The 27,612-nt window shown below is 41.0% G+C and overlaps 1 protein-coding gene and 1 long non-coding RNA gene across 3 annotated transcripts in view; one reads left to right on the top strand and one right to left on the bottom strand.

Moving 5' to 3' along the window:
- The window catches only part of LOC124058728, a 159,159-nt gene that overhangs the window by 26,370 nt on the left and 105,177 nt on the right, over positions 1 to 27,612 (top strand). The gene's annotated exons all lie outside the window — the stretch shown is intronic.
- Positions 47 to 26,857, bottom strand: lmo1 (LIM domain only 1). 2 transcript variants are annotated; one of them, XM_046388253.1, is made up of 5 exons: positions 26,545 to 26,857; positions 25,980 to 26,263; positions 10,293 to 10,506; positions 2,280 to 2,405; positions 47 to 839 (listed from the first exon to the last, which is right to left on the bottom strand). In XM_046388253.1, exons 2-5 carry the CDS (start codon positions 25,999 to 26,001, stop codon positions 734 to 736), a joined length of 468 nt encoding a protein of 155 aa, XP_046244209.1. In that variant the 5' UTR covers positions 26,002 to 26,263; positions 26,545 to 26,857; the 3' UTR covers positions 47 to 733. The 2 variants fall into 2 exon arrangements, with proteins under 2 accessions (XP_046244209.1, XP_046244198.1); XM_046388242.1 differs by having other exon boundaries at positions 25,980 to 26,857.

Raw genomic sequence — 27,612 nt, 5'->3', positions numbered from 1 at the left:
CTCAGCTTAACTAACTCCTTATTGTGACACCTGCACGTTCACAACAACAACAACACTTTGGAGAAGCATTCTTTTATTCCAAATAAAATCTTACTAAGTTCATTTTAAACAGCATTTCTAATTCCATCAGAACTCTGTAAAATGTAATAAAAGTTGTTTTCTTGCATCATGTTTGGAAGAAGGACTTCAAATATATTTTTTTCTCTTGCAAGGATATTTTTTTTTTTTTTAGCATTGCAGTTTCTGGAGACATGATTACATATCGACACGTGGGCCAACCTCCTCCATCAACTTTGGTTTTGGTACAAGAGAAAAAAACTCACTATGAACATTTAAGAATCTTTAATTCACACTAGTAATAAAATTGCATTACATTTCATAAAATAAATGTTCCAGTTTATATATACAGAGAAAACAGACTGTACATACCCTCCAATGAACCATTTCTAAAAGGAAAATGAAACAAACCAGAAACAAATTTCACAAAACATACAAGCAATACAGTGCTCAGCTAAGCAGGCACAACTGTACATCAAAATTTGTAACTGCTCAGTGTTGGGGTGTGGGAAGGGCAAAAAGTTGAACATTTACAATAGAGTCCTTAGGGACTGATAAAGGGGTTTTAAAAAGTATTGCAGGCAAGCAGACAGACGCTTGTCTTATTCCAAGTGCAGCAGAACATCCATCACGTGTGTTAAGTGTGGAGCCGATTGTTGCTGCCACGAGGTTCCAACTATTGAACCTGTGTCTCAAAGCTCCCATTCAGCTGGCCCTCCTCATAGTCCATTTGACACAAAATCATGTTGTTTTTTAGGAAAAACTTGTCCCCCACGCAAAACCTGTTGACAAAGAAAAACAAACAAAGGCAAAACTGTTGTTAAAATCACAAGGACAATTACTGTTGGAACTATGGCAAAGTGGGGAGTGTGTGTGTGTGTGTGTGAGAGAGAGAGAGAGAGAGCGAGCGTGTGCTTTGATTGGCTGACGCCTGCTCTGCTCCAGCAGTGAAAATGCTGCATTTAAGATCAGCAGGTAATGACGTTTCTGTATGTGCACATTTGTGCTGGAGATGTTTTACCTGAGGCACACTGACACTGTGCCTCTTCAAATTCAAAACCTGTTTTGATGGTCACCATAAATGTGTGGCTTCAAATAAAAGTAGATTAAACCCCTATCATTTCAAAGCAAGCAGACACGAGCGCTGGCACCCAGTGAAAGGCAGGTCAACTCCCCTCGGCCTGGCAAAAAGGCTCTGGCACCACAAGAGTTTCCAGGGAAACTCTGCCACAGGGTTAGCTTTTAACACACCAGTTTGGTTCCAGTGCTCGAGAATGTTTTTCCCTCTAAAGTCTCTGAGTCAATTGAAGAGGGAGAATAAGACATAGCAGCCTGCCCTACTGATGTTCTTCTCTATGCTGCTGTTTGTTTGTGTGACACAGTGGAGACGGCTCCATAATGTGACTGAAGGAGAGTGAAGATAAGAATATAACCGAGCATAGCTTGGCTTCTGTAATGAGCCAGGCTGGTTGAACAGCCATGGCAATAGTGTGCCAGATGAGACCTGGCTTTATGTCTGCCAGCTGAGAAGAGAGACTGCAGTCATAATTCCCTTACAGCAGGTGTTCACTATGGTAACTGAATCCGGCCTGCAGAAGGTTAATGGGCTTGTGCTGTGTGGAGGAACAGGGTCACAGCACCCCTGACAAGCATGCAAAGGACGTTCTGCTCCCAGAGTGGTGCCATTACTGGCTGTATATTAATGGGAAAAAGCAATATTTGGGTATGTCATATTCTGTGTGGATCATACCATAGGCTTGGTGCTCATTCCAATTTCATAGTAGCTCCTAACATTAAGGAAACACCGTTTCAGATCTGTGTAGGTTCCTTCTCCCTTATGTGGCAATACACCTCTGGATGACTTTATTTTTGTAGCTTCTATACCTCCTCACACACACACACGCACACACACATAAGAACAAGAGCTAATTTTACATCCCCGTGGCTTAAAAGATTTACAGAACAAGCCACAAATGAGGACAAACAGCTGGTCACAATAGAAAATAATTAGCAGAGCTTTACAAATGGAATACAGCAACCTTTGTTCTTACAGCACGTGAAGGCAATCCATAACTCTAGACTTGTGCAGTGGCCATTGATAAGACAGAAAAACTGCTGCACCTTGACAACTTGTAATATTTAAGCTATTGGCCAATTTAACGCTCCTTTAATGTTTTTTTAAAAAGGTGATATTGTTGTGCAGTTATGATCCCCGTTCTTACCTCTGGTTACAAAGCTGACAGGCAAAACAGTCCAAATGGTAAACATTATCTCTGGCTCTCATCACCATTTCAAAGGCTGGAATCAGTTTACTGCAGGCTGCACAGTTCCCCGTTGTACCAAAGAGCCTGAAAGACAGAGGAGCACAGACAGAGATTAACCTACCTTCCCTTTACCTTGATGCAATAAAAGAGCAAACAAAAATGTACTGACAGCAATAACAATAGCAAAAAAAAAAAAAAAAAAAAATGCCGTAATGGATGGGAAAAGAGGGCAAAACAGAAATACATTGGATGCAATGCACAAATCTTTCTTGGCACCGACTTGGTATTTTTGTTAATGAGAGTCACACACATAGATCTTAATTCTTGGCTAATGATCTAATTAAAACGATCACATGGTTTTAATATCCAACTTCAAAGAATTTCCTCATTGCACATTATAAAAGCAATGAAAACAGATCTGAAGCAAAGCATTTGAATTGTTGAAAGTTTTCTTCTTTCATAGCTAAAATACCTCGTCTATCTCCAACCAAAGCCAGGTGGATTTTTACACGTTTGCACGATACGTTCTATAATGTAGTCATGAGTTCAAAAGACTTTAGTTACAAGGATTCAGGCCCAATCGCCTCGCTCTCTTCCTCTGTCTTCTGCCTTCAGAGAGACAATGATGGGGAGATGTAACCTTGAGGAGGTATCTAAATGTTTCACAGTGAACACACTCACAGCTCAAACCTCGTCTCTGCTTGTTTAGGCTTATTAGATAGGAGCCAAATGATAAAGGTCACAAACAGTGGCAGTGGTGTAAAAGCAAAGCAAAGGAACCTCAAATGCTTTTCCCAGTCAGATTTACATTTTCATTTTCCAAGCGCCTGCCCCTATGTTTAATTTGGAGATTCTGGAGCACAGATAGATTTATATATTCTGCAGGAGAAGGACCGTTTCACAGCTTTGCAAGAGGGGGGATAAGGCAACAGCAGATTGCCAATCCAACAGTATGTTAAACACGTCCCCCCCCCCCCCCCAAAACTTGTAGGGCTCAGACAGGGGAGTCACAGTGTTGATATTCCTCCTCGTTTATGTTAGTCCCATTCAGTTGCTTTCACCTTGTTAAAGAAAACGTCTATCCAGCAGGCCTGCCTCTAATAAGGGGCCACTGCCCCACAGGAGCAGGAGAGACAGAAACAGAGGGAGAAAGGTTGTTATGTTCCATGAGAGGGATTCACATGGTGTTAAACAGAGACATTGTTACAGCTGCTTACTGTATCAGTAAATACTGCATGTTCTCGTGCAGCAGACATCTGCCACCCACCGGGCACTCTATAACACTAATAAGTTGGGGAGGGTTTTTTTTTTATATATATATATAAATTTTTTTTTCACACAGCCTTTAAAAAAACAGTTTTTACTTTTCCAAACATCTTGAAAATTCTCACACATTCAGTATTGATCCAAAAAATTGACCAGACATCAGTGCTCCACAAACTGGCCTCGCTTCAATAACAGTATTTTCCAGCACATTCTGCAAAAGCCTGATTTCTTAGTTTTCTAACATGATGAAATGAAGGTTAACTCTTTCCCTTTTGTTTACTATTCACCGAAAAAAAAGTTTGTCACCCTCTGCCCAACACTTACTGTGTCGTCCTGACAGTCAGACGGCAGGGTCTGCTCCCCATGTTTCACCACACCTGAACTCTATACTGGACTGAAGGGTCGCACAGTTATGTATTTCTCTCAACCTCAGGGAGCCAAGGCTATAAAAGAACCCACAGAGCCTCGGTCACTTACAGAGTCAGACATGCACACACCAGTAACAGCTTGTAGGATTATGCTATTCCATCTCCATTACACCCTGCTGGGCTGTGGACATGGTGCTCAGTTGATACATACAGGTTGTGAAAACGCTTGACGGGGGAGCCCAGCTTGCCACCGACACTAAGGCCTACCTTCAGTCAAAGGAGTGGGTGACACCTGTGGCTAATTTTCACTCCCTCAGCTACATCTATATTCTCTATACAAACAAACAATCAAAAATTCTGTGGATATAACCTCTTTTACCCTTTATTATGAAACACAAATAATATTTTTGAGCCCAGACCCCCCAACCCCAGCTACTCTTGGAATGCTGCATTTTCACTTAAAATTGAAAATAAGAGAATTAAAAACAATAGCATTAAAATACAGAAAATAGTGTGCATATATATATATATATATATATATATATATATATATATATATATATATATATATATATATATATATATATATATATATATATAGTGCTACTATATTTTCGTCAGCAGGTAAAAAAAACAAAACAAAAACTGATCAAATTAGTTGCTTCCTTTCAGTTTACCGATTTTCCACCTCCAACTAAGTCTGCTTGTTATGTTGAGTGCTACAAGTGAAAACAGTCAGATGATGTCTTTATGTCTTCAGTGGCTGTATTTCTCAAACAGGCGCGTCAGATCGGAAGTTTGCAGGTCATTTGTGCGAGTGTTTGTGAGTAATTCGCAGGAAACGTGTCTGCAGGGTGTGATGATGTATTCTGCTGGATTCACTGAGCTCAGGCTATTTGCAACTCTCAGTTTTGCAAAATTCTCAGCCTCTGAAAACGAGGCATAAACATGGCCCAGACTGGATTTGCAAGAGCCACAAGGAGGACTGTGGAATTAAGTACAAGCTTATCTGACAATATCTGATTAAAGTAACACAAACAATGCATAGTGTGGTAATAGTAGTGTTCATCAAACTTAAATTTCAGCTAAACCTTCAGTAGAACTCCAACGGAACTTTTGTTTTGTTACATTATCTCCTTTTGGTTTCCAATGAATGTGGGAAACTCGGTAAAAACTGCACTGCACATTTGAAAGAAAGAAACAGACTTTCTGTCATGAATCTGGCCCTAAATGTTTGCTGAGGCTATTATCTTAGAATATGGTTCTAATACGTTTGATTAGCAAACCAAAAAGGAGACTAAAGTCAAGACATTTGTCTCACTTAATCACACTGGCTGTCTTCAAATCATGAAGAGATCCACTTCCTCCATGCTAACCTGATTTCCTTATCTCCTTTGTGATTTATTATCACAGACAGAAATTTGACACAAAAAAAACAAAAACCAAAACATCCTCCATCTTAACCATAACGTGAAGAGTGTTATAAAGTGCCCTGGATATGGCAGCGTCCCGTTTGCACAGTTCTTCAGCCAACAATTGATGTGTCTGTGTTATAACGTGGCATCAACATGCAGCTTAATTGGGCTCCTCGTGCTAAGAGGAGATTACAGCATGAGAGAACTGTTCAAACACATCACGCTCTTCTCTTCCTGCTCCTCTGAAGCTAAAAGCAAGCGGAGTTGAACCACCACTGCAGCAGTCTCATGAGTAACAGCTGAAGTAGCTGCGCATAGTAAGTAGTGAATGTTTCACACCAGAACATGATCAAGAGGCAAATGCAAAGGTGAAGGTATTCAGTGTCAGCTGAGAGAGTGCAGCACATTACCACAAAATAAAGAAATAAAGTATATTGGGCACAATAATGTCTGTCCAAGCTTTTTAAGCAAAGTAGAGAATGACTGTATTTTACCTGTCTGTGCACAGCGTGGTGTATACACGAGAAAACTATGCTCATAGGGCTGCTTCAGTCTTTTTTCTTCTTTAAACTTGATATGCCTCACAGCACTGAAACAATGCCTTCAAAGAACATACGTCGTGGATTAGCTTGTGAAAAATACTAATTCATTTCATTTACAAGAGATTTTTTTTTTTGTTTGTTTGAATAGACCATTTTCTGCCGAATTCCCACATATTGTTCTGACGTGTCCTGTATTGTAGGAGTGCAGTGGCTCGTGCACTCCAATTTCCCTGGGCATTTGGATTAAATAAATCAATATTCTCAAAATGAAAGTGGGTGAAAAAAAAATTCAACATCAATGCTTTTTTTTCCCCAGCATTTCTATTTAAATAGAGTGTGAATGGTGAGTTTCACAAATAAGAGTGAATGATGAGAGTATTGTTCAGAGCTGTTCATCATATGCGGCGCCCATCAGGTTTTGTCGATCAAACACCAGGATTGTAACAGGGTTTGAAGCACAAAGAGTCTTATTTTAAAATAGACGCTTCTGTGGTTTATTTAATTGGATTAGAGGGTTAGAAATGCTGATTTGGATTGCTCCCCACAACCTGGGAGACATTCTGTCATAGATTTGTGGACAGGATAAAGGGAGTATAAAGTGAAGTATTGGATTGAAGTATATGTTTTTAAGAATTTTATCATCTGTTTTTAGATATTATATGACTCCTTTCATAGTACATAATTGTTATTAAGGCTGCAGCTATGGTAGTAACTATAGTGGTAAAGTCAATTATATGTTTAAAGGTACACAATTGATCAACTCTCTTGTCTGATTACACCAATATTTGACTCAACAGTCAACCGTCTTTCTCCAAATTTGTCTGCTTTACCTTTAAAAAGATAAAATCAGAGAATATTGCAAAATGATTAATTGATTATCACAATAATAGTCTTAATTTTGTGCGTTCGTATAAGTATAAATCAGTCATTTGCTCATTCTAAAGTTAAGAAACGATCATTATCATTTCTCATACCAGCTCTTAAATACGTTATGTGACAATGTGTGTCCCCGCCTCAGTCTTCAGCACAGGAGAACCGCTGTTCTCTGTGCTGCTCCTGCTCTTATTCAGTTGGTAATTTTTTTTTTTTTTTTACTTTTTATGCTAATACGGGTTGTTGGGAGCAGAGTTGGATGGCACGAATGTAAAGAAGTTCGACTCTCCTTCCTCTGTTATTGAGTTATTACAGTGGGTCTTTAGAGAAAAGAGGGCCTTCTTTAGTTCTTTCAACTTGCTGCTTTGCTAACTTCAAAACCCTTAAAGCTCCTACAGTGCATCATCTGCCTCTCTGTATCACTACCCTCAGATTGGGCTGTGGCTCTTGAAGTTTCCTACCTGTTCTCTGAGCTCTTTGAGACTTGCCAGCCAGCATGGGGGTTTGTCAGATTTCATTAAAGAGAAAGCTGTTAATGCATGCATCGCATGTTCTGACCCTCCCCAACAGTTGTGTCTTTTTGAAAGTTTTAACCTTTCTTTTCAGATCTGTGTTGCCCGGAGAGAAAGAGCAACTGTTACAGGAGGAGAGTGATTGTTTTACTTACTAAAGTAGTAAAGAGAGGACAGATTTGAAAAACAGTCACATCCAGATGGAGCTATCATCTTCCCCCTGCTATTTCACTGGTTTGTGAATAACTTATAATGTTCATTATCTTGAAAACGTTTTCCTCTTACAGTTAATTATACCCCATTTTGATAAGTGGATGACTATTATGTCCTCTCTAATATATGAAATAGAAGATTAAATGATTTCAGGCTTCAAGTCCTGATGATCACACCACGACTAGATTGTCGACCCTCTGGTGCAGTCATATGATCCTGGGCCTTAGACATAAAGGAAGCGCCTAATTAATCTATTATTCTCATTTATAATGAAAGAGTGTGGCCAAGTTGCAAAAAAAAAATTCTCTTGATACGGCAGAGTGAATGTCAGGGACGTTAGAAACTCAACTTTTTGTTCATGTAGCGGTTTGGAGGGCATGGGAGGACACTGTTTAAGGTATGTGTGCATTTCGGTGTTTGTGTGCGTGTGTGCAACATTCAGGAAAGCGTGAGTGCATTCAATAAGTTGGTAATGCCACTGAAGGACAATCACAGATGGAGCTCCTATAATAATTAATGTGAGCATGGCAGGGTTCCAAACCCTGGGAAATAACCAAAGTGTGTTTGATCCACCCGCTTGTCTTTAATGAAGTGTGGGAGGCTAATTCAGTGCACAGATTTAACTTCATTACTGCAGGTGAGGGGAGCCTTCGTCTTACTCCGCAGAAAAGCAGGAATGAAAAGGAAACTGGTGCCGGATAGAGACTGCATCACCTACTTTCAAACACATATTCTGGTCTCTCAAACTGCCTCCTCTCTATACGCGAGGCAAGGTTTTTAATTTGTTCCATAATAGAATTCATCTCAAGCATCTCTAGCCATTAAGTGTTCTGCATTTGTCGCAGGCTGAAGAGCAGGCGAGTGGGATGGATTTCATTAGGCAATCTGGGGCAACAGAGGTGCACTCTCTCCTCCTCCTCTTTCCTTTTTTATTCTTATTTTAGTATTCCTAACTCTTGATTTCATGTGTCATTCTCAGTTTTTCATCCCTTCCCTGACCTCTACATCTTGCTGGTCTAATGTGCGAGAAAGCTTTCCCTTCTCCCTCCACAGTGCCAGTTAGGCACTTATGGCTTGGGGGCTGGGGCTGCTGTCCTTTCAGCAGATGTATTTTACCAAGTGAAACTCCAAGCTTCATCATTTTTGCCTTCTCTTGGTCATTTGCCCATTTATTATTACCTCATCTGCACCATCTGCCCCTTCTGGGGGCAGCATCAGGTCTTAGTGGACCTCTCACTGCATCTTAAAAGCATTAACTCCGGGTGGGAACTGATGGATGGTAATGGCCCATCTCAACGTAACGTCTCTAAGCACCTCTCAAGTGGGCTGCAGGCTTCTTCCAGGTCAGAGGAAGAGCTGAGATATAAGTGAGATGTCATAGAGATCTGTGAGTGAGGTGGGAAGAAAACCAAGATGATTAAAGTTTCTCTTTGTGATACACGATGATGGTTGCTGTTTTAAATCTCTTTTTTTAAAAAAAATTAGAGTAATGAACTGATGCAAACCTAGCAGGGAGCAATAACTTGTAAGTACGGTATCAGTGAAGGGACAAGTAGGCAGAAGAGAAATGGAGAAGGGGAAAGAGGAGGGAGGACAGGGAGTTTTAGGAGGGAGGCCCAGGGCACTGGCATCCCTAAGTCGGCCCCTGGGGGATTCCCTCTCAGATAAATGGTAGGATCTCATTGGGAATGTGACTTAACGCCCAGGAAATGGTCATGTTTAATTTAACAAGCAGATGGCAGGGGCATCTGAAGGGGGTGGGGGGTGTGAGCCAAAGACACTGATGAAGCAACAACCCTGCCTGGAGGCTTCTCACAGCCTGCAGCTCTGGTACAACTGAGAGCCAGTCTACTCCATGATAGAAGTCCTCTGTGTTCATGTAGACACAGTGAAAAAGAAATATTACTGTGACAAAAAAACCCAGAACAAAACAAAACAAAAAAAAAAAACAGTGCTGCATGTAAGACGTTTAATAAGTAATTATGGTGGTGGTAGCAAAGAGACATTGACTCGGTGTTAAAAGTACAGCTGTACCACAAGTACAGCTAAAGTACATATTAAAATTTAAATGATACTGAAGTTCATGCCAGTTTTTCCAGATTAAGTAAACTGATCCAAGTTGATGCAGTAGCTCCCGCTCTCTTCAATTCATCAATTCATCATTTACCGTCTTTTTTAACTTGTCTTTAGTTGTGATGTCAAGTCATAGGATATCCTTAAATACTATGAAATTAATGAAATTAATAGTGATATGTGCACCAGTCATGCCAGTTTTTCCAGATTAAGTAAACTGATCCAAGTTGATGCAGTAGCTCCCGCTCTCTTCAATTCATCAATTCATCATTTACCGTCTTTTTTAACTTGTCTTTAGTTGTGATGTCAAGTCATAGGATATCCTTAAATACTATGAAATTAATGAAATTAATAGTGATATGTGCACCAGTCAAAAAACTAATGCTTGTTTTGAAGCCTCCCCATTAACAACATTACTTTTAAGCTAAATGCATGCTGTAAAAGATGACAACAAACTCAATATATTTTGTTTTGCTCTGATGAAGTTCTAACATTGAGTAATCTCGGGCATGATTTAAATTTTAGTTGTGTTTCTGTGAATGGGAGCCGCAGGAAACTGACACTGAGAAACCAAAGCAAACCGTACCAGGAGGTATGAAGAAAAAAAAAAAAAAAGCCTTTGTGATCCTTTCATGTCACACACCTCTTGGAACGGCATGGCTTTTGTGTTTGTTGTGAGTGGAGAGAGGTGATTGTGTGTCTTTCTTGCCTCAGGTAGTCCCTGCGACAGAGGATGAGGTTGGCTTTCGTATAGAGGGTGGAGCCCACCTCCCCCAGGCGGCAGTCACAGCAGGCACATTTGAGACAGTCCTCATGCCAGTATTTGTCCAGGGCCTTGAGCAGGTAGCGGTCTTTAATCTTGCGATTGCAGCCAGCACACCCCTTCTGTTTCCCTTTGGGCTGGACGGAGAGCATCGGCACACCTGTAGTGATAAGGAGACAAACAGCCATGCGTGATTTACGGCCCAGGAACACGAGTGACTTTTCATGTTCTCGTTTTTGATAAGCCGGCTGCTTCTCGAGGCGTCTAAGCCTGGCCTCGCTCGCGGCCACAGCACACTGCCTACCTGCTTCATATGCATTAAAGAAAACATTCTTCCATGTAGATAGGCACACAGGTCACATTGGACTACAAAACCCTGACTTTCTTGTTCCACTAAGAACATGTTGTAATACAAAAGTTACACGATCACTTCAGCAGGTTTCGGTGGAAGGGGCATGTCTTGTGTATTCCTGGGGAGAAAAGACACAATGTTTATTTTGCTTACTGTGGTATTTACAGCGAGCGGTCTAGTATGTTAGTTACCTCCCATTTCATCAAAGCCCATTTCACTCAACTGTCCACAGCTGTAAAAGCTCCTCATGGGCTTTGTTTGGTATAGATTAACATTAACCTTTTAAAAAGCCTCTGACCACAAAAACGCTGCTACTGGACCCCAGTGAGATATGTTATGGCCTAAGTGCCTTTTAGCATACACTCACTCTCTGTGTTCACACACACACACACACACACGGGGACACACATGCATTTGCGCACACAAACCACAAACACACATCCTACTCAGAGCATTACAGCCTTTCCTCCTTTTACACTTATCTGTACTCATATGTCTACAACGAGCGAGCCTAAGTTACCAAACTCGCAAATTGCCCTGCTGTCACGCAGGTCCCCTTTAAGCACGCCTTTTAGCTTCCTGAAGGACAAATAAAGTCCATTTAATAACTGCACTAAACACTAATAGTCTATGTGTGGTTGACATTTGTGTTTGGACTAAAAGCCCCCCTCAGGCCACTGGTGGTACAGAGGCAGGGGCGCGCAGCTCCCCTCTGTAGCACTAACAGGTCTGCCACAGCTGAAAGCACAAGACAACAGCTCTTAAGACACTCTCTCACACACTGAGCTATTGATCTGTCTAAAAGAACACACAGTGGACGCCACTTGCCACTCTACTTTCCAAACACATTTCTCTCTCTCACTCTCTCTTTCAAAAAAAAGACAGGACACTCTGCATCACAGGGGGTTAGGCCAGTATTTTGTATGTGTGGGTATCTAAAAAGGCCCATTTTAAAGACCTGTTATACTGAGTTTTATATGAAATGTCACTGTTTACTGCTGAACTTTAGGAATATGTGAAGGTACATTTGGTTCAAGACAAGACAAAGTTTTTATTTCCACTTCCGTAGCAGCAAAGTATGCACAATTGCAGCAGTGTAATGTTAAGTGTGAATGGGGTCATTCTGTAGTTAGAGCTGCCATTTTACAGTAACTTCTGTGGCTGGCTCAGTGATAAACAGAACCTCAGCTGGTAACAAGGGGCTGCTTCACTCTGTGCACAGCTTTTCTCTGCTAAGCCTGTCAAGTTCCTTCTCTTTCGCATAAACCTTCTACCACTTTTCAAAGGACTTCTCTGGAAAAAAGCATATTTTCTCTTTCTCTCTCTCACACTCACACGCACACACATCTGCACACCAAATCACCTTACTGGATCCAGATTTGCTCTGCAATTTTGGCCATCCACACATCAATAATGCTATGAATGTAATATAATTTGCATTTCCCTTTTTAAAAAGAGGTGAAAGAAATAAGAGAGCTTGTTAGATAAATTTATGGCTTTGGTTTATATGTCAGTAAGTGCTCTGATGGTGTTGAGCCATCTTATTTCTTTATCAGGAGTGGAAAGCAGAGGCTTATTGGTTCAGTACTGGCGATGGGAGCCATCAATTAGTGTTCTGCCTGCCCTCCAGCTCCCTCACCTCCCTCCCTCCCCCAAAACAGGCCCCTTGAAGTTGGCACATTAGGATCACAAAACCTGCTATAAATACCAATGTTCAGTGTAAATGAAGCTAAAAAGCTTCAAATTCAAGCCACACTGGCTAAGGGCGGACTCTTCTACCTGCATTTCATGGCTTGTTAGGGGAGCTCTCTGCAGGTATGCCAACAGTGCTCGCCTGACAGACTTCAACAGAACTAAAAACAGTCTTAATGAGGAGAGAGAAAATGCCTGTGTGTGTGTGTGTGTGTGTGTGTGTGCCTGTGTACGTGTGTGCTTTAGAGCTTGGGCAAAGAAAATGAAAGGAGTTGCTTCAATTCCCTCGGGGATCACAAAAATCTTTAATTTGCCTTTTATGACACCTAATTAGTTATTCTACTCAAAATCTTTGCTTTAAATAAGAGAACTAATTATACAAAAAGGTCGTTCCTCCACCTCCAGAGAACTACTCCTAATTGGTTGAGACCACCACCCGCCACACTCTCCTTCAACATATCACGTGTGTGTTTTACACCGCGTTTGAAAAGGCCAACGCTTAACCTATCCCGGAATTGCTGTATGCTGCTCAGCCCCTCTATTGTATGCACACTTTGTTGAAAACCCTGCTAGGTATCATCAAAGTAATACATTCTTCTGTCTGTGTTTGCAGTTTGTCTGACCATCATTTTCACAAGCAAACAGACCAGCAGCTTTATGATCAGTTTTGATCCAGAGCATTAAACCATGTATAAGGAGTTGTTTATAAAACCTTACTTTTGTCATGGAAAGGATCATATCTCGAAGTAGTCTTGACATAAGTGATTTTCCTGCTGATCAATTAAATGTGTGAGGAATTAATTGAATTGAATTCAGTTCATTTAAATATGAGCCACAGTTCTGTCTTTCATTTCACTCACTGCAGCAGCAACACACTCCCGAGCTGCACGTTTGTCTTTGTTTGTTAACCCGCTATTCAGTCCTACAAGTAATGGCTTCAGTCTTCTCTATCGCTGTGCTCTTGTCTTCAAATAACTTTGATTTTTCTCTTTTGGTCCACTGTTATTCCTTACAAAACCCTCATTATATAGGGAGAAATCGCAAGGCAGGTGCTGTTAATTCAAGCTGATTTGAGATTTATAGTTCACAGATGCATAAGTTGCAAAAGGTATTCTTAGAACCTGCTTAAGCAAGGTTTTTTTAATGCTCAACATCTTTTATGAATCCAACGTATGCGCAATAGCTAATGACCTTAAGTTCAAGTATAAATGGAAGAACATTTGTAATGTAAATGAGGCCCTTGGTCCTTCAGGCCTAACACGAAGAGAGGTGTCTTGACTTGTGCCTGCCAGTGAACCAGTTTGCACATTCAAATGATGCGTCGTTCTTGAAGTCATTGCAAGGAACAAACATGGGTTTGATGTCTCCTACCAAAGCAGCCTCTGGAAAACAGCATTAATAGTAGTGTAGCAAGCACTAGCTCAAACCTCCTAAACAAAGAGCAGAGACAGAAAAAAAAAGTGTGTGTGTGTGTGTAAGTAAATGTCTTTTCAATTCCCTTAATGCCATGAGACATTTTCTTGCACCTGTCACCACTCCTGGCGCTATGTGAAACTGTGGAGGAGAACAGAACCTCCCATGCTTTCCACCTCCCAGAAAGAAAAGCTGCATTATGAAAGGAAGCAGCAGACTAGGAGGCAGCCTCCACTTAATCCAATCCATTTAACAGATACAAGTGCCACTGACCTTCCAGTGTCATTTGATGTCACCAAAAGCATGCCTCTCCACATCACGATTCATTCTCCAACAAGGGATGCATTTTACCCCTCAAAGTGGAGAGACAGCACTTGCCCTGCCAAATATCCTTGCTGAGAAGGAATTTAATTTGCCATTAGTACTGTGTGTAAAGGCCTGTCATCTCTCCCGTCTTCCATCCATCGACTTTCTTTAAGATTGTATCTTTCAAGAATATGTACAGTTAGTTTTTCTCAGCCCAAGCAGTCTGTCAGAGCATGTATTTTCCATTATAGAGATAGCATCCGATTTCTGTGTTACCCCATTTAGACTTCCGTCTTTGCAGTTATCAAAAAAAAAAAAAAAAAAAAATCACATCAGTCTGCTAACCTTTTTGATATATTTACGGCTTTAGAAGAAAATATGCTGTTTGAGGCACTCAAGGAAATGCTTGATATTAGAGACATACAATTATTACATAAACACACATTTCCTCAGAATGGACAAGAGTGTGTGAAAAGAAAGATGATTTGGCAAATCATTTTTCTTTTCACACACTCTTGTCCATACCCATTTTTCCTGCCATTATCACTAAAATGTTTGTTTTTCAAAACAAGTGAGCAGGTGCTTAAATATTATGCTGCAAAACTTAACATATATAGGTTTGAGCCATCAGTCATGCTGTGTCATGTCATGTGTACTAGAAGAAGATTGGTTATTGCCTTGGCAACAACTATTGTGGGTGCAAAGTTAATAATGCTACAAAAAAATTCACGCCGCTTGCTAAATTTTTACACTGCCAATGTTAATGGTGTCTGTATTTCTGCAGTCTGTTTTATTTTTTAGTTTCATGTGGGGTTGCAACTAGCACTTATTTTTATGATCAATTATTCTGCCAATTGTTTTCTGGATTAATTGATCATTGGCTTTTTTCATTGAAGGAGGGAAAAATTCCTGTTATACTTGCCACAACACAAGGTGATCTATGTTTAAATGGATCAAAACTCCAAAACCCAAAGATATTCTTTTTACTGTCATATAAGACAATAAACTTTAATTTATAAACATATGAGCTGGAAGCTGGATGTTATTACTGTAGGATAATGTTGCTTGAAAAGTGACTAAAATGAATAATCGATTATAAGAATTTTAATAATGTAATAGCTGCCAGTGACATTTCTGACGATTGACTAATTGATTAATCTACTCATCCCAATTTCTTCGTCTAAAATGGCTTCTTGAAATCGCTTTTGTCTAAGCAACAGTCAACACCCAAACATATTCAGTTTACAATCATATAAAACTGGAAGCCAATAAAAATTTGCTTGAAAAATGAATGAATTGATTAACCAACTATCAAAATGGCCACCAAATAAAATGGCCAACTAATTGATTAATCATTTGATCATTTCAGTTCTAGTTTCCGGTGCATACAGTAAAATTGTATGGAAACTGACTCACAAATTTGCAGTATCTTTCACTACATAATCCCAATGGAGCAGCTGCTCTCACAGGCACTCAGCCTTAATGGCAGCAGGGACAGTTACATCTGATTGTGTGTGGCTTTTTTTTTTTTTTTTTTTATGTCATTTGATCAATTAAAAGCACTGATGCCATGGCGTGATGCAGACTTTGCTGGTTCAGGGGGGAGGTAAAACATCTTGATGAGAATTCAGCCTTCCTGACACATGGGGAGGGAGGTGGGCTTTCAAGAAAGTGGAAGCTGGCTCTGGGTGGGCCTCCTCTCAGGGGCCCCTATAATTCCAACTCCCAGCTGCAGCAAATAAGAGATTGTTAACCACCAGCGTGGTGAATACACAGGCTGGGATGCTCAGGGAAATTAGATACTGCACTACCAATTTATTGCATTTAGCTAAAACAAGTGCATTTGTCATCATCATCATCAGTTAATTCAAAGCACTCCTGCACAAGACATCAACCAGATGTTAATGGTCTACGAGGAATCTATAAACTGCTGCATGATTTAGAGAACCTTTTAGATTATATTATATTTTCCCTCTTATGGATAGTAAGAGATAAAACGTCATAGTGGAAAAAAAAATCAAAAATGCAGTGTTGGTACTGTATTACCAAAGCTCTCTGCAAGTCTGCAGTTTAGAAGCTACAGGGGCTGGTCATTGAACGGTACTCTTATTTTTCAGGCACCACTGTAAATGCCGTGACCATGGCGATCCTAAATAAAATTTGTCCTCAGGCCAAGGTGTTTGCCACTAAGGTTAATAGGGATCTCATGCAGATGTCTTGCCATTGTGTGCATGAATCAGCCCCTTTCATTCAGCTTCCGTCAGCGCTGTAATTGAGCCCGTAGATACATTTCTCTATTGCCAAGACAAAATACAAGACATCTGGTCATAATATCAGCTGGAATACACATGACAAATGAAAGCAGACTGATGAGTGTATTCTGAATGATAAGCAAAATAAAGACCACTGATTCACTGTGTGATTCATGTTCTGAAGCTTAACTGGAGCATATGCAAGGAGTAAAAGAAAAGATATGCATGAGCACACACACTCACAGCGAGAAACACACACACACACATGCTCTCACAAATAAGGCAGTTTTCTTACAAGGCTCAAGTCAATATTACATTTCATACTGACTTTGTTTTTTTTCCCCTTACAATTCACTGTAAAAGGCTTCTATGTTACTGTACGGTATGCTGCATTTCCAGATGGTTGTGTATGAATGCTGGGGTCTGTGAGGTGATTTCTGGGACTGTATGCATGCTATGATTATGACATAATTAACACCCACAGTAAGAGGGAGAGAGAGCAGACAGGGCTGGTGCAGATGAGGAGGGGACTGTTCATTAACAAGATGCACTCTCTCAAACTTTGCAGCTTGCAGTGGCTAATAAGCCCCGGTGAAACGGAGCCCAGCCGTCCCTTGCATTGACCCTGGCACTGCTCAGGATAAGGGAGGGTTTTGTCTCCTGGAATAATTGCTCTTTTCACATGTTACAAGTGTCCTGACCCCCACGGTCGGCAGCCACTTTCCCTACCATAATTACTCCTGATCCGCTCCAAATGAGTCAGCCGCATTAGGGCTGCAATAACACTGGCCCAGCTTCAAGCGCGGCATGGGGAGTCTCAGCAGAGCAGCCTGGAACAGGACTGCCTTTTCTCCCAGCCCACGGTCATTTCCATCACGTCAGAGGTACATTTCTTACACTTGAAGTCAGCACGAAGGCCCTGGGCCCTTTTCTGAGGCTTACAGAAGGCATTGTTAGCTCCTGGTGCTCTCTACTCACTGTGGTTTGGCAGCAGTCTCCATCCCAATTAACGGAAAACTTCATTAGGGTGTTTTTCCACACTTTTCAGCCCCCTATTATTTTTAATTTATTCACATGGGGTTAATTAAAAGAAATGTATCACAGAGATATGCAACAGCTTTCTAATTAAATTCATTGCTGCTTTTTTTTTTTTAAAGACATGAAACTGGCAGAGTTTCCAAATTATTACAGAAGGCGACTTGTTCCAACACTTGGTTGCTCAGTAGTAGGGTGAGATTAGAGCTCTGCAAGGTAAGCTGTCAACAGCAGAAAGAGAGTGAGAGAGCGAAAGATGGGGCAAGAAAATGAGAGTAAGGGAATAAGATGAATGGAGAGGAGGAGAAAAAAGCACAAACACTCATGGTTTTATCGTGCAGAGTTACCCCAAATAAACCCACGAGAGCTTTTAAAGAGGGAGGACTCAGAGTGTTGACAGAGCAAAGGGAAAATTTGATATTGCATCTAGCCAATCAAATGTGGGCGCAGTGTTGGGCTTTGTCTGCTGCTGCTCCAAGGTGTTTGGTTCTTAAAACCTGCCATTTTTTCATTTTTCATTTAAGTGTAAGCTGTCAATAACCGAGATGGCGCATGCATCTTCATCTTCAATCCTCTTACAGTAGGTGTGAGATCGACCGTCAAAAATCCATCTATTCTCAAAGTATATACTTTTAAACTCTGATGGACGAGGCAGCCTCTGCCACTTCATGATTCCTGGAAAAAAAAAAATCAAACCATTAGACCTGTCACAGCCACCTTCCGCCATCCGGAACAGAATAATGCACAAACACTTTTAGTCCACATTAAAAATGCATTTGGAGAGGAATAAATGTAGCCCTTTAAAGTTTGTGTCACTCATGAGGTCAGGAAGTGATGTACAAAATCCTCCCCACTCCCCAGCAATTACTGCACACTTATTATTTCAAAGGATATGCCAGGAGACAGGTGTGCCATTCAGGGTCCTCAGTGTGTCAAAAATGGAGGGGAAGAAGGAACACCATACTGTGGTGCACTGCGTGAGGCTCTTTAATCTTGAATAATGCAAATTCCCCGCAGGGGGCAGTTATTTGGCAGCACAGGCCTCTAATGTCATTCAACTCCCACACCTGATGGGGTAAATAATGAGGGAGGTTCGTTGGGTGCAGTTGCAAAAGAGATCTTCATGAAGGTTTGGTGTGATGTGGGATGGTAAACTAGTCTGCTTCGTGCAGTGCAGTCTATCCTAAATCTCACGAGAGGAAAACTGTAGATGACGTTTGATATTTCGTTATAAAATGGCTTGCTTTTTACGAATTCATTTTAACACTTTTATATTACCTCATAATATAAAGACTGTCCCTTTGTCTTCTGGGCGTAATCCTGGTTACTGGCTAAAATCAAATGGCAATTCAACTACAGATGACTGGTCAAATGAAATGAAATAAAATTAAAGAGGTGTGATTGAACTGAGGAGGGCGGACTTTGGAAACAAGATAATGTTCAGTTCGGTGGGAATATGTGAGGATGATGGCTGTCATTTGCCTCTGAACATCATAGTTTTAAGACCTGATTAAATCAAGAACTTCAATATCCAAAACCTAATCTACTAGCTTTAAGAGGGAAAGAACTACCCCCCACCCCTCCCCGCCCACTTAATCACAGACTTTAATTAGCTATTTAAGATTTGATTTACTGAAGGTCATCCAATAAGAGATTAGTTCTCAGCATGTTGGCTGTTATTTAAGAGAAGGCACCCCAGGCTTTTCTATTTACCAACAAGATAGCTGTAATATCTTAAAGTGTGAAGCCTCCATCCTCCTCAGGTTCTTTGGATTCTTGTACTAAAAAGCAGATCTGAGGAGTCTTTGCTGTGTTTGACCTAAATAAATACGTGTGACATTTTGTTTTTGCCAGAAAATAGCCAAGTGAAGGTCATGTTAAGTTGTACATATTGTGTATGTGTGTGCGTGAAACCAAAAGAACTGCAATTTATAGGCCTACAAAATACCAGTTGTCCACTAACATTAAAACAAATTGTGGTTTAACTGCTGTTAAGTGCGCACTAGTGTGTTACACTTAGTGTTTTGTTTTGTTTTTTTCCTCCATCCTCTGACTGGGATTACAGGTAAGAAGGAAAACAGATCTGAAATCTCTGTCATACATGCAAAGACCAAAGGTAAAGCTGAATACTGAAATGTGAATACGGTAGAGTGGTGTTTGACAGACACTGACAGACACTGGAACAAAACTTAAAGTCTCAGAGCCTCTCTGGCAGCCCCTAGAGGCCGTGATGCTCCTTACACCCACAAGTTTGTTTCTCTGACCAATCAACACTGCCATCCTCAGAGCCACGTACTCATACAGGCAGGACCTAGTGCTGATGAAAAATACTCTGATGATCAGGACTTTGGCAAACAGGAAATATGTCGCTGGCACTGGGATGTGTGCATCTTATAGAGAGAATACATCAGGCCAGTTCATATAGCTGACTTCTCAAACTAAATTATTACAATAACACACTGTTACTGCAGGTGCCCATTTCCCCAAATTTAGCATAGACCAGGATTAATCAAACCAATCAGCAGCTGATTACACAACAGGGAAGCACACGGATGTGAGTGAAAATTGTCAGCCGCTGTTCTCGGTTGTGTTGCCACTTTGCAAGTAACATCACTCCAAATGTTTGCTTCTAATAGGGACATTCCACAAGAAGCTAAGCTCTAACACGTTTTACCCTGCACAGTTCTTGTGAGGGCTTCCTGCTTCCTACGACAGCAAACGCACTTGAGCCGAATCAATTCATCGCTTAAGAAGGTTTGAGGTGTTTTGCAAACCTTTACCGTGTCTCCATTTCATAGCTTGTCCACCAGAGAGCACTGACAGGTTTATTTTTCCAAGTGTAAAATCACCCAGTGTGTACTGGTAACAACTTAAAAAACAAACAAAAAAGACTATCAGTTAATAAAAATTAGTTCTTTATTGGTGTTGGCCTAAAATACCCAGTATTGTATTATGTTATAAAACGTAAGATAAATGCCTATATGCAGCTTTGTGTTTTATGTAAACAAATATGGATCAAGGGTCTATTTCAGGTGGGACTAAAAAAAGACCTGTTTAATACTGATGGTAGATCATCTTGCTTTATGACACAAGAAAGCATTAAGAGACATCAGCACAGTTATGATTTGATATTCAGTTGACACATGAATAATTCACTATAGCCATCAAACTCCTGTTTCATCTGGCTCTAAAAGACTTTCAGATATGTCATTAATGCCATTTATTCATTGCAGTAAAGAAGCATGAGTGCTTTGTGTAGCTTATTATATGACTGAATGTGTGAGACAGTTTTCTCATCATGTCCTTACGCGTTTTTACACACAAGAACTGTGTCATTTAAGTATATACAAGATGATATTAACCCTGGTAGCATTAGGGTTTTGATTTCCACTGAGACAACGTGCTTATGTTGCCTTACAGAGCGTAACAGGTGACGTGTTGCGTTGTTACTGCAGAATATTTAGAGAGAGAATATTTAGAGTTTTTCTTCAGAAACATTTTCTGAGCATCTTCACACTGTCAAAGAACCATAGTTGCTGACATTGTAGTTTTGGCATCTGCTCATCTCAAGAACTTTGCTGCATGTCATGTCACTTTCCCATCTTTCCTGTCTTCTTTACTCAGCCTATGAACACAGAATCAGGGGAGAAATGATTTTCCAGAGAGCAAAGAAAAAGCTTTACAGAATGCATTAGAATGCCAAGTAAGTCAAAGCAGAGAGCGCACAGTAGGTAAACAGGTGTTTGTTTGTGTGTGTGTGTGTGTGTGTGTGTGTGTGCATGCACATATACAAATACACGCGCACACACACACACACACACACATATATATAATATAAAAACTGATGAGATGTTGCAAGACGTGTGCACGCGTGTGTTTGTAGAGGGGTCGATGTATGAATAAAGTGCAGTCAGCAGCAGCTTAAGAGAGTCAGGTTTGTTGGGACAAGGTGCAGTGAGACCTGCTTCCACGTGATTCAAACTGACGAGTAACTAACAATGTATTTACTTGTAGGCCGGGTCATTGTCATTAAAGCTCGACTACATGTTGTACGCAAATAAGGTGACGTTTTTTAGCACCAGCTCAACCATGTACAGTTAGGTTATTGGGGTTCATTTTCTACCGTCTTGCATGTGTCCACATCACCTCTGAGCATGTCTGCGTCTGTCTCAGAGCTTGCAGTAAGACATCGGGTCTCTCCGAGGCGATTTAAAATGTAGTTTAAAGTAATGATTCATCCCAACTTGTCAGCATATTTGTGAATTTTGTAAAAGGTTTCAATGTAACATCTGAACTGATATATGCCCTTGTGGCTTTCTTATTTATATGCATAATTTTCAGCGTGACACCTCCATCTCTGCAACCTTCACCACTATCACACGCAGCTGAACAACATACAAAAATTCTTCTTGAAAGAGGGTAAGACTTTGGACAGCACAACAGGGACCATCCATTCCCTGTGATGCATGTGATAGCGAGATCTTGCTGTGAAAATTTGTATGATAACATGGCTAGCATGTGGCTTCTGGCAATAATAAAAGGGATGCTCTTACAGCTCAAGAGTGCATAATTGAGTTTGTGTGCCACACTGATGAGTGCAGCCATTTACATCGAAGGCAGCTGTGCGCGCTTGCTAACACGTGTCTCTTAAGTCTCAATTCAGTCCTTTTGAATACCGCCAAAATTACAGAATTTTACACACATCTCCAGCACTCAGAGATGTGAAACAATGAGGACTGATAGGGATCTGGAGGTTTAGTGGAGACAGATGAAATTATCTCCAGTGGGAATTCTGCATTTATAAGATCAGAAACAGATTAGATGGAATTAAACACTCATAGCTGAAAATGATACGTATGTGATTTTGTGTTCTTTTTTTTTTGTTTTGTTTTGTTTTATTTTTTTAGTTTAACGTAGCTGAATTGAATAATGATAAGAGCTTTATATAACATGGATGATCAAAGCACTGAGGGCACAAAACATGTTTATGTTAATGCAGAGGAGGTCATGTTGTTACCACATCTGTATCGGGGAAGATTCACACTGTAACAGTTTGGTGCTATTTTGTTATGTGTATGTAAATTTAAAAAAAATAGAAAGAAATTTTACTGTTTTCACTTGTGTAACGCTTGCACTTGCAATTGTTTAAAACACACAAGACTCCTTTGACAATCTAAGACAAAATTGGAAAGGTACTGCAAAGGCGGATGCTGGTACCTGTAATAATGCTTAAAAAAAATGGTACTGACTTATCAAACAAGGCAATGTGTTTGTAATATTGTTCAGGGCCCAGAGCACAAAAACCAGACGTAATTTCAATATTTGAAATGGGCAGGTTTAATTTTGAAGTAAGAGCAAACCAATAAGCTGAGAAAATAGCAAATACAGGGGAGCAAATTGCATTCCTTTGGAAAAGTGAAAAGACTTAAAGAACATATAAAAGTAATCTCCAACTGGAAATTAGAAATCAACCCTCGGAAACCAAATAACAGAAAAGAAATATTACTGTCCACTTTCTAAATCAATATAACATTGCTACAAGACAGTATTACCATGGTAACACCGGTAAAGAATGAAGCAATTCTTATTATTTCAAAATAAAAATCGGAGCCTGAAGCTCAAGTTTTATTACAGCAGCTGACACATCACCAGTCTGTATTCATCCGAAGCATTGCTTTTCAATCACATGCTTTATGAATGTACAAATGTCACTGGACAGGATGATAACAGGGTCGTAAATTAACAAGCAAAGGTAACCAGACAGTTATCAGTAGCTGGAGGATTTTGGGTTTGATTTTTATGGGGGCAGCCGTGGCCTAGAGGTTGGAGAAGCGACTTGTGATCGGAGGGTCACCGGTTCGATTCCCCCACTGGACGGGCAGGAAAAATTTGGGTGTGGTGGAGTGATTAATGCGAAAAATACTCCCCCCCTCTATTAGCCGGCTGATGTGCCCTTGAGCAAGGCACTTAACCCCCCAATATGCTCCCCGGGCGCCTGATGCTGCCCACTGCTCCTGTGTGTGTTTCACTGCATGTAATTTGCCGGGTGTTGCATGTGTGTGTTCAACTAAGGATGGGTCAAATGCAGAAGACGAATTCAGTGTGTGTATGTAAAAATATATATACTGCTAATAAAGTTGATTCTTCTTCTTCTTCTGCTGAGGTGTGTGTAGAGAGCAGTTGTGTTAATGTTCAGCAAAAATATGTCTTCAGTGTGTGGACCCACTTTTTTTCTCAGACAGTTGGTATGAAGAAGGAGAGAAAATGGCTGAGTTGCCTTTTTTTTTTTTCCTACTTGAAAATTAGACGCAAATTGGAGCCTTAATATCACAGGGTGAAATGAAATGTTAACACAGATTCGGTACATGTGCTGCTATTCATTACTAACTATGACCTGCACATTAGGTCATCTCACAGAGCAGTGCTTGTATTCCTTTTACAGCATAAGAAATATTTCAAGTTATGATTCGAATTTTTACGTCCAGTTTCCGACTGATACAGGGAGGAGCTGATTTGTAACAGGCACATTTTCTCAATGGAGCTGAAGGGGATGGCCGGGGGGCACAGAGATTCATTTCTGGTTATTACTTTAGTGGCACAAATTGGCACAAATTGTTGCAGACTTTTCAAAGAGAAGTCAGAGTTCAAAAACAGTCTGCCAAACAGGCAGCAGCATTACTGTGTTGCCAACTGGGATTGCACACTTTGAACACAAGACCAGACACACTGACGAGCTGTTTTATAACTGGCTGAAATATGAATACTTAAGCAGCACGCTCAAACACAGACACACACACACACTCACACACATAGGCTTAATAGTGGATCAATCAAGAGGAACAGACAGTAATCATACACAAACACCCATGTGGCCTCCCAAAACACTGACCAACACCCCCCTCTCCGCATAAACATACGTTTATTTGCGTAGACACTAAGTGGATACATTAGACAGTTAGGTTTGAATTGACAAGCCTATAACTTGAGAGCCAATAAATGCTAAGAGGCACCACACTGAAAGAGACCAGACCCAAGCAGCTCTGTTGACAACCTGGCCAAAATGCTGGAGCTGCTTGTTGGGACCAGCAAATAAAGGGTGAAGCTTTTAGGCAATGAGCAGCAGGTGATCTCAGCTTTTCTGCAAGTCCTAATGCTCCTAAAAGCCACTCTCCCTGGTTCTGTAATTGGGCATCAGTAGTTAATGTAGTATTGACTGCATTACATGCTTCTGTGCATCCTTTCCCACTAATGCCATTTGCATCACCTTGTACATTTACCATATTGCTTAGCCAATAACTGTTAAAAGCAATCTGAATCATGAATCATATAGAGAACTTTTAGCTAGACAGACATCCAGAGGAGCCAATTTACAGCTGAGTTAATTTAGGTACATTTGCAGCACAACATGGATTCAGCCAGACAGGCCAATTTATGTCTCTGCCGCAATCCTTTTATTGGTTTTCAGACGTATAAGTGAAAGGATGCTCCGCTAAGAGATATGAAATCTCCATTTTCAAACATAAATAATAGCTAACAAATGCATCCATTACTTTTGGAGGTGGGGGAGGAGGGAGGAACCCTAGATAAACTCAAATGTGCAAAAGCTCTACTGTACTTTGAGAAATAACAGAGAATCGTGTGTTGGGTTGGTGGGGTTTGTCACTGTGCATGTCAGCAGGTGGTCTACACTGTCAGCAAAACATCCCTCAAAATGCTCTTAATGAAGAGTTAGAAGGAAGAAGTACATCAGAGGGAAAAACTCCAATTCAGACCACACAAAGCCTTTAGCAATGTAAATAGTCTGCATTTGAATATTATCATGATGTATAAAAATGCACACACACACACACACACACGCACACTGAGCACCATTTAGACCTGAAAGCGATGGATGCACTGCACATCTCTACATCGGTTTAATCCAAAATGGGACGTCATTAGAGGCGAGTTTGATTTAAATTAAAATTAATTAGATTGCCTCACCCATTAACCTAAATACATTGAAATAGATAAGTAATGCAAGTAGGCCTATTTGGATGGAAAGTGAATGAACGGTGCACGGCGCTATCCATAATTTGCAATCAAGTTAAAAGCACTCTGCTGTCATCTCCCATCCCGTGGTGATGTCAAAGGCTGCCTGGCTAACTTCACAGACGCAAAAAGCACTTAGGAGCAGGAAAGAAAAGAGGAGCCACATGCACTGCAGCGTCTGTGGAGTATCCTCAAACTCCGGGTTACACACAGAAACGCTACAGACAAAAAAAAAATCTGCTCCAAATAAACAGGCGAGCAATCAACACTGAACTGCAGTTTTGCAGGCTATTTGTGTGTAAGTACACCTTAACTTCATGGCACAGAAAGCAGCCACACTCTATTAAGGTTTCTTTACGGGAAAAAAAAAACAAAAAAAAAAAAAACACGGACCCTGTCGCGACTAAACGGGGTTGAAAAAGCCCGGTACCGAGCGGAGGCTGCTGGTGCGCAGGGTCCGGGGCGACGGGAGCCACTTAACGTGTAAAATGTCAGTAGTTTTCCGTGGTACTCCCCGGGTTATAGCACACTACGGCCGGAGATGTTACTCACCCTCTTCCTTGTCCAACACCATCGTCCTGAGGAACGAGGAGTCCTTCCCCGGGCGATCCGTCCTCGGCTCCAGCAGGCTGCACCGCTCGGTCTGCTCAGAGCTTCTCCTGGAAATGGCTTTGAAACGCGCGGTTGACTAGACTACGCCTCGATAAATCAAAACCCTGGAAAGATGAATTGCCGTCTGCACGTTTTTTTTCTCTCTCTCTTCTCGCTCCTATCAATAATAATTCACAGACGAAATACGGTGGTATACGCGGCGAGATCCCCCTATCCGGACTGAACTGAAATGCAAACAAATAGCGATCAAACAGCGTTGGTTGCTCTTGATAAATTCCATGCGAATAGGAGAGAAACAAAAAAGGCAAAACAATGAAAAGCGATATAAATCTAATGTCGCCTATCTGTAACTGTGCACACACGGACGGATCAGACGCTCAGACTGAACGGCTGAGCTCTCCTCGCTGTTAATATTCTCTCTTTCTCGTTCTCATTTGCTCCCAAACAGCAACTATATTCAAACAAATCCAATTGCAAATCTGACAACTGCTAAAAGCAAACTCACGCCGCCTCTCTCCCAGTTTATGTGCCGCGCTCGCCTCTGCTGCCACTGAATAAATGCGCGCAGTTTCCAGAGACCCTCGGATTCCCCTGTTAATTAAATCAATTCATTATGCTCAGATCTGATTAGCAGCCCTTCCCCCCTCTTTGAATCAATTATTCAATACACAAACATAATTGCTTGTGCCAGAGGTGTCTAAGTATTAGCTTATTTAACTCCAAGGACACTAATTACCCCTAGGGCAAGGGAACTTTTCTCATTAATTCTGACAAAACACAAAAGCACAGCTAAGGGAAAGTGTGCGTGCGTGCGTGCGTGCGCGCGCGAGACTGCTGTGCCTGCCAGTCTGAATGTGCGTGATAGAGAGAGAGAGAGAGAGAGAGAGAGAGAGAGAGCAGGAGGCAGCGCGCATGCACGCAGCGTTGTATTGATGCACGTGCGCACGGACGCGGGTACGCGCGTGTCGGAGAGAGAGAGAGAGAGAGAGAGACGTTGGGTGAGAGTGATGCTGCTCCATCGGTGCCTGGTACAGTTGGAGTAAACATAAAATGCGCTTATTGTTTTTCTTCTCCTTTACTTTTTTTTCCCCCTGCAGAATTTAATAGAAATAACGTCTAATTGTGGTCTATTTAGCAGTTAATTAGTGTCCAGACACAGTTATCATGCAGGCTGCAGATAAACAGTCGTTTCAAAAGAGACAGCACAACAGATGGGCTGCGTTTTTGATTAGTGGGTAGATAGAAGGTTCAGTTTCGAATCTGGTAATATAATTGTTGCCTGTTATTGCCAAGATGAAAGTGTTGCTGTTTCATGGTGGAGCCTTAAATAGCACCACTTTCACTTGCCCTGCGGAGACTGTTAACCAATTAAGGGTGAGATCCAACAAAGATTAGCCATTTAGGAGAGTGGAGTGGAGTATAGCTACAATAATGCTTGTTCGTCAGCAGCCAGCAGGCTGTCTGTGGTGTGAGCTCGCTCAGTCTGTCCTTGCCTTCTGTTACATTTTGCACAAGATATTGCAACCCTAGTACATTATCATTATTTACCCTTTAATCTAATAAATGTTAGAAT

Source organism: Scatophagus argus, chromosome 1 (assembly GCF_020382885.2).
Source record: "Scatophagus argus isolate fScaArg1 chromosome 1, fScaArg1.pri, whole genome shotgun sequence".
Taxonomy (NCBI): domain Eukaryota; kingdom Metazoa; phylum Chordata; class Actinopteri; family Scatophagidae; genus Scatophagus; species Scatophagus argus.
This window is presented reverse-complemented; position numbering and strand designations above follow the sequence as displayed.

Coding starts and splice junctions, on each gene's coding strand:
- lmo1 (XM_046388242.1), bottom strand. CDS start 26,001: ATGGTGTTGGACAAGGAAGAGG. Junction 2,406..10,292: donor TGTCGCAGGGACTACCTGAG/GCAAGAAAGACA, acceptor TCTGTCTTTCAG/GCTCTTTGGTACAACGGGGA. Junction 840..2,279: donor TGTCAGCTTTGTAACCAGAG/GTAAGAACGGGG, acceptor CTTTGTCAACAG/GTTTTGCGTGGGGGACAAGT.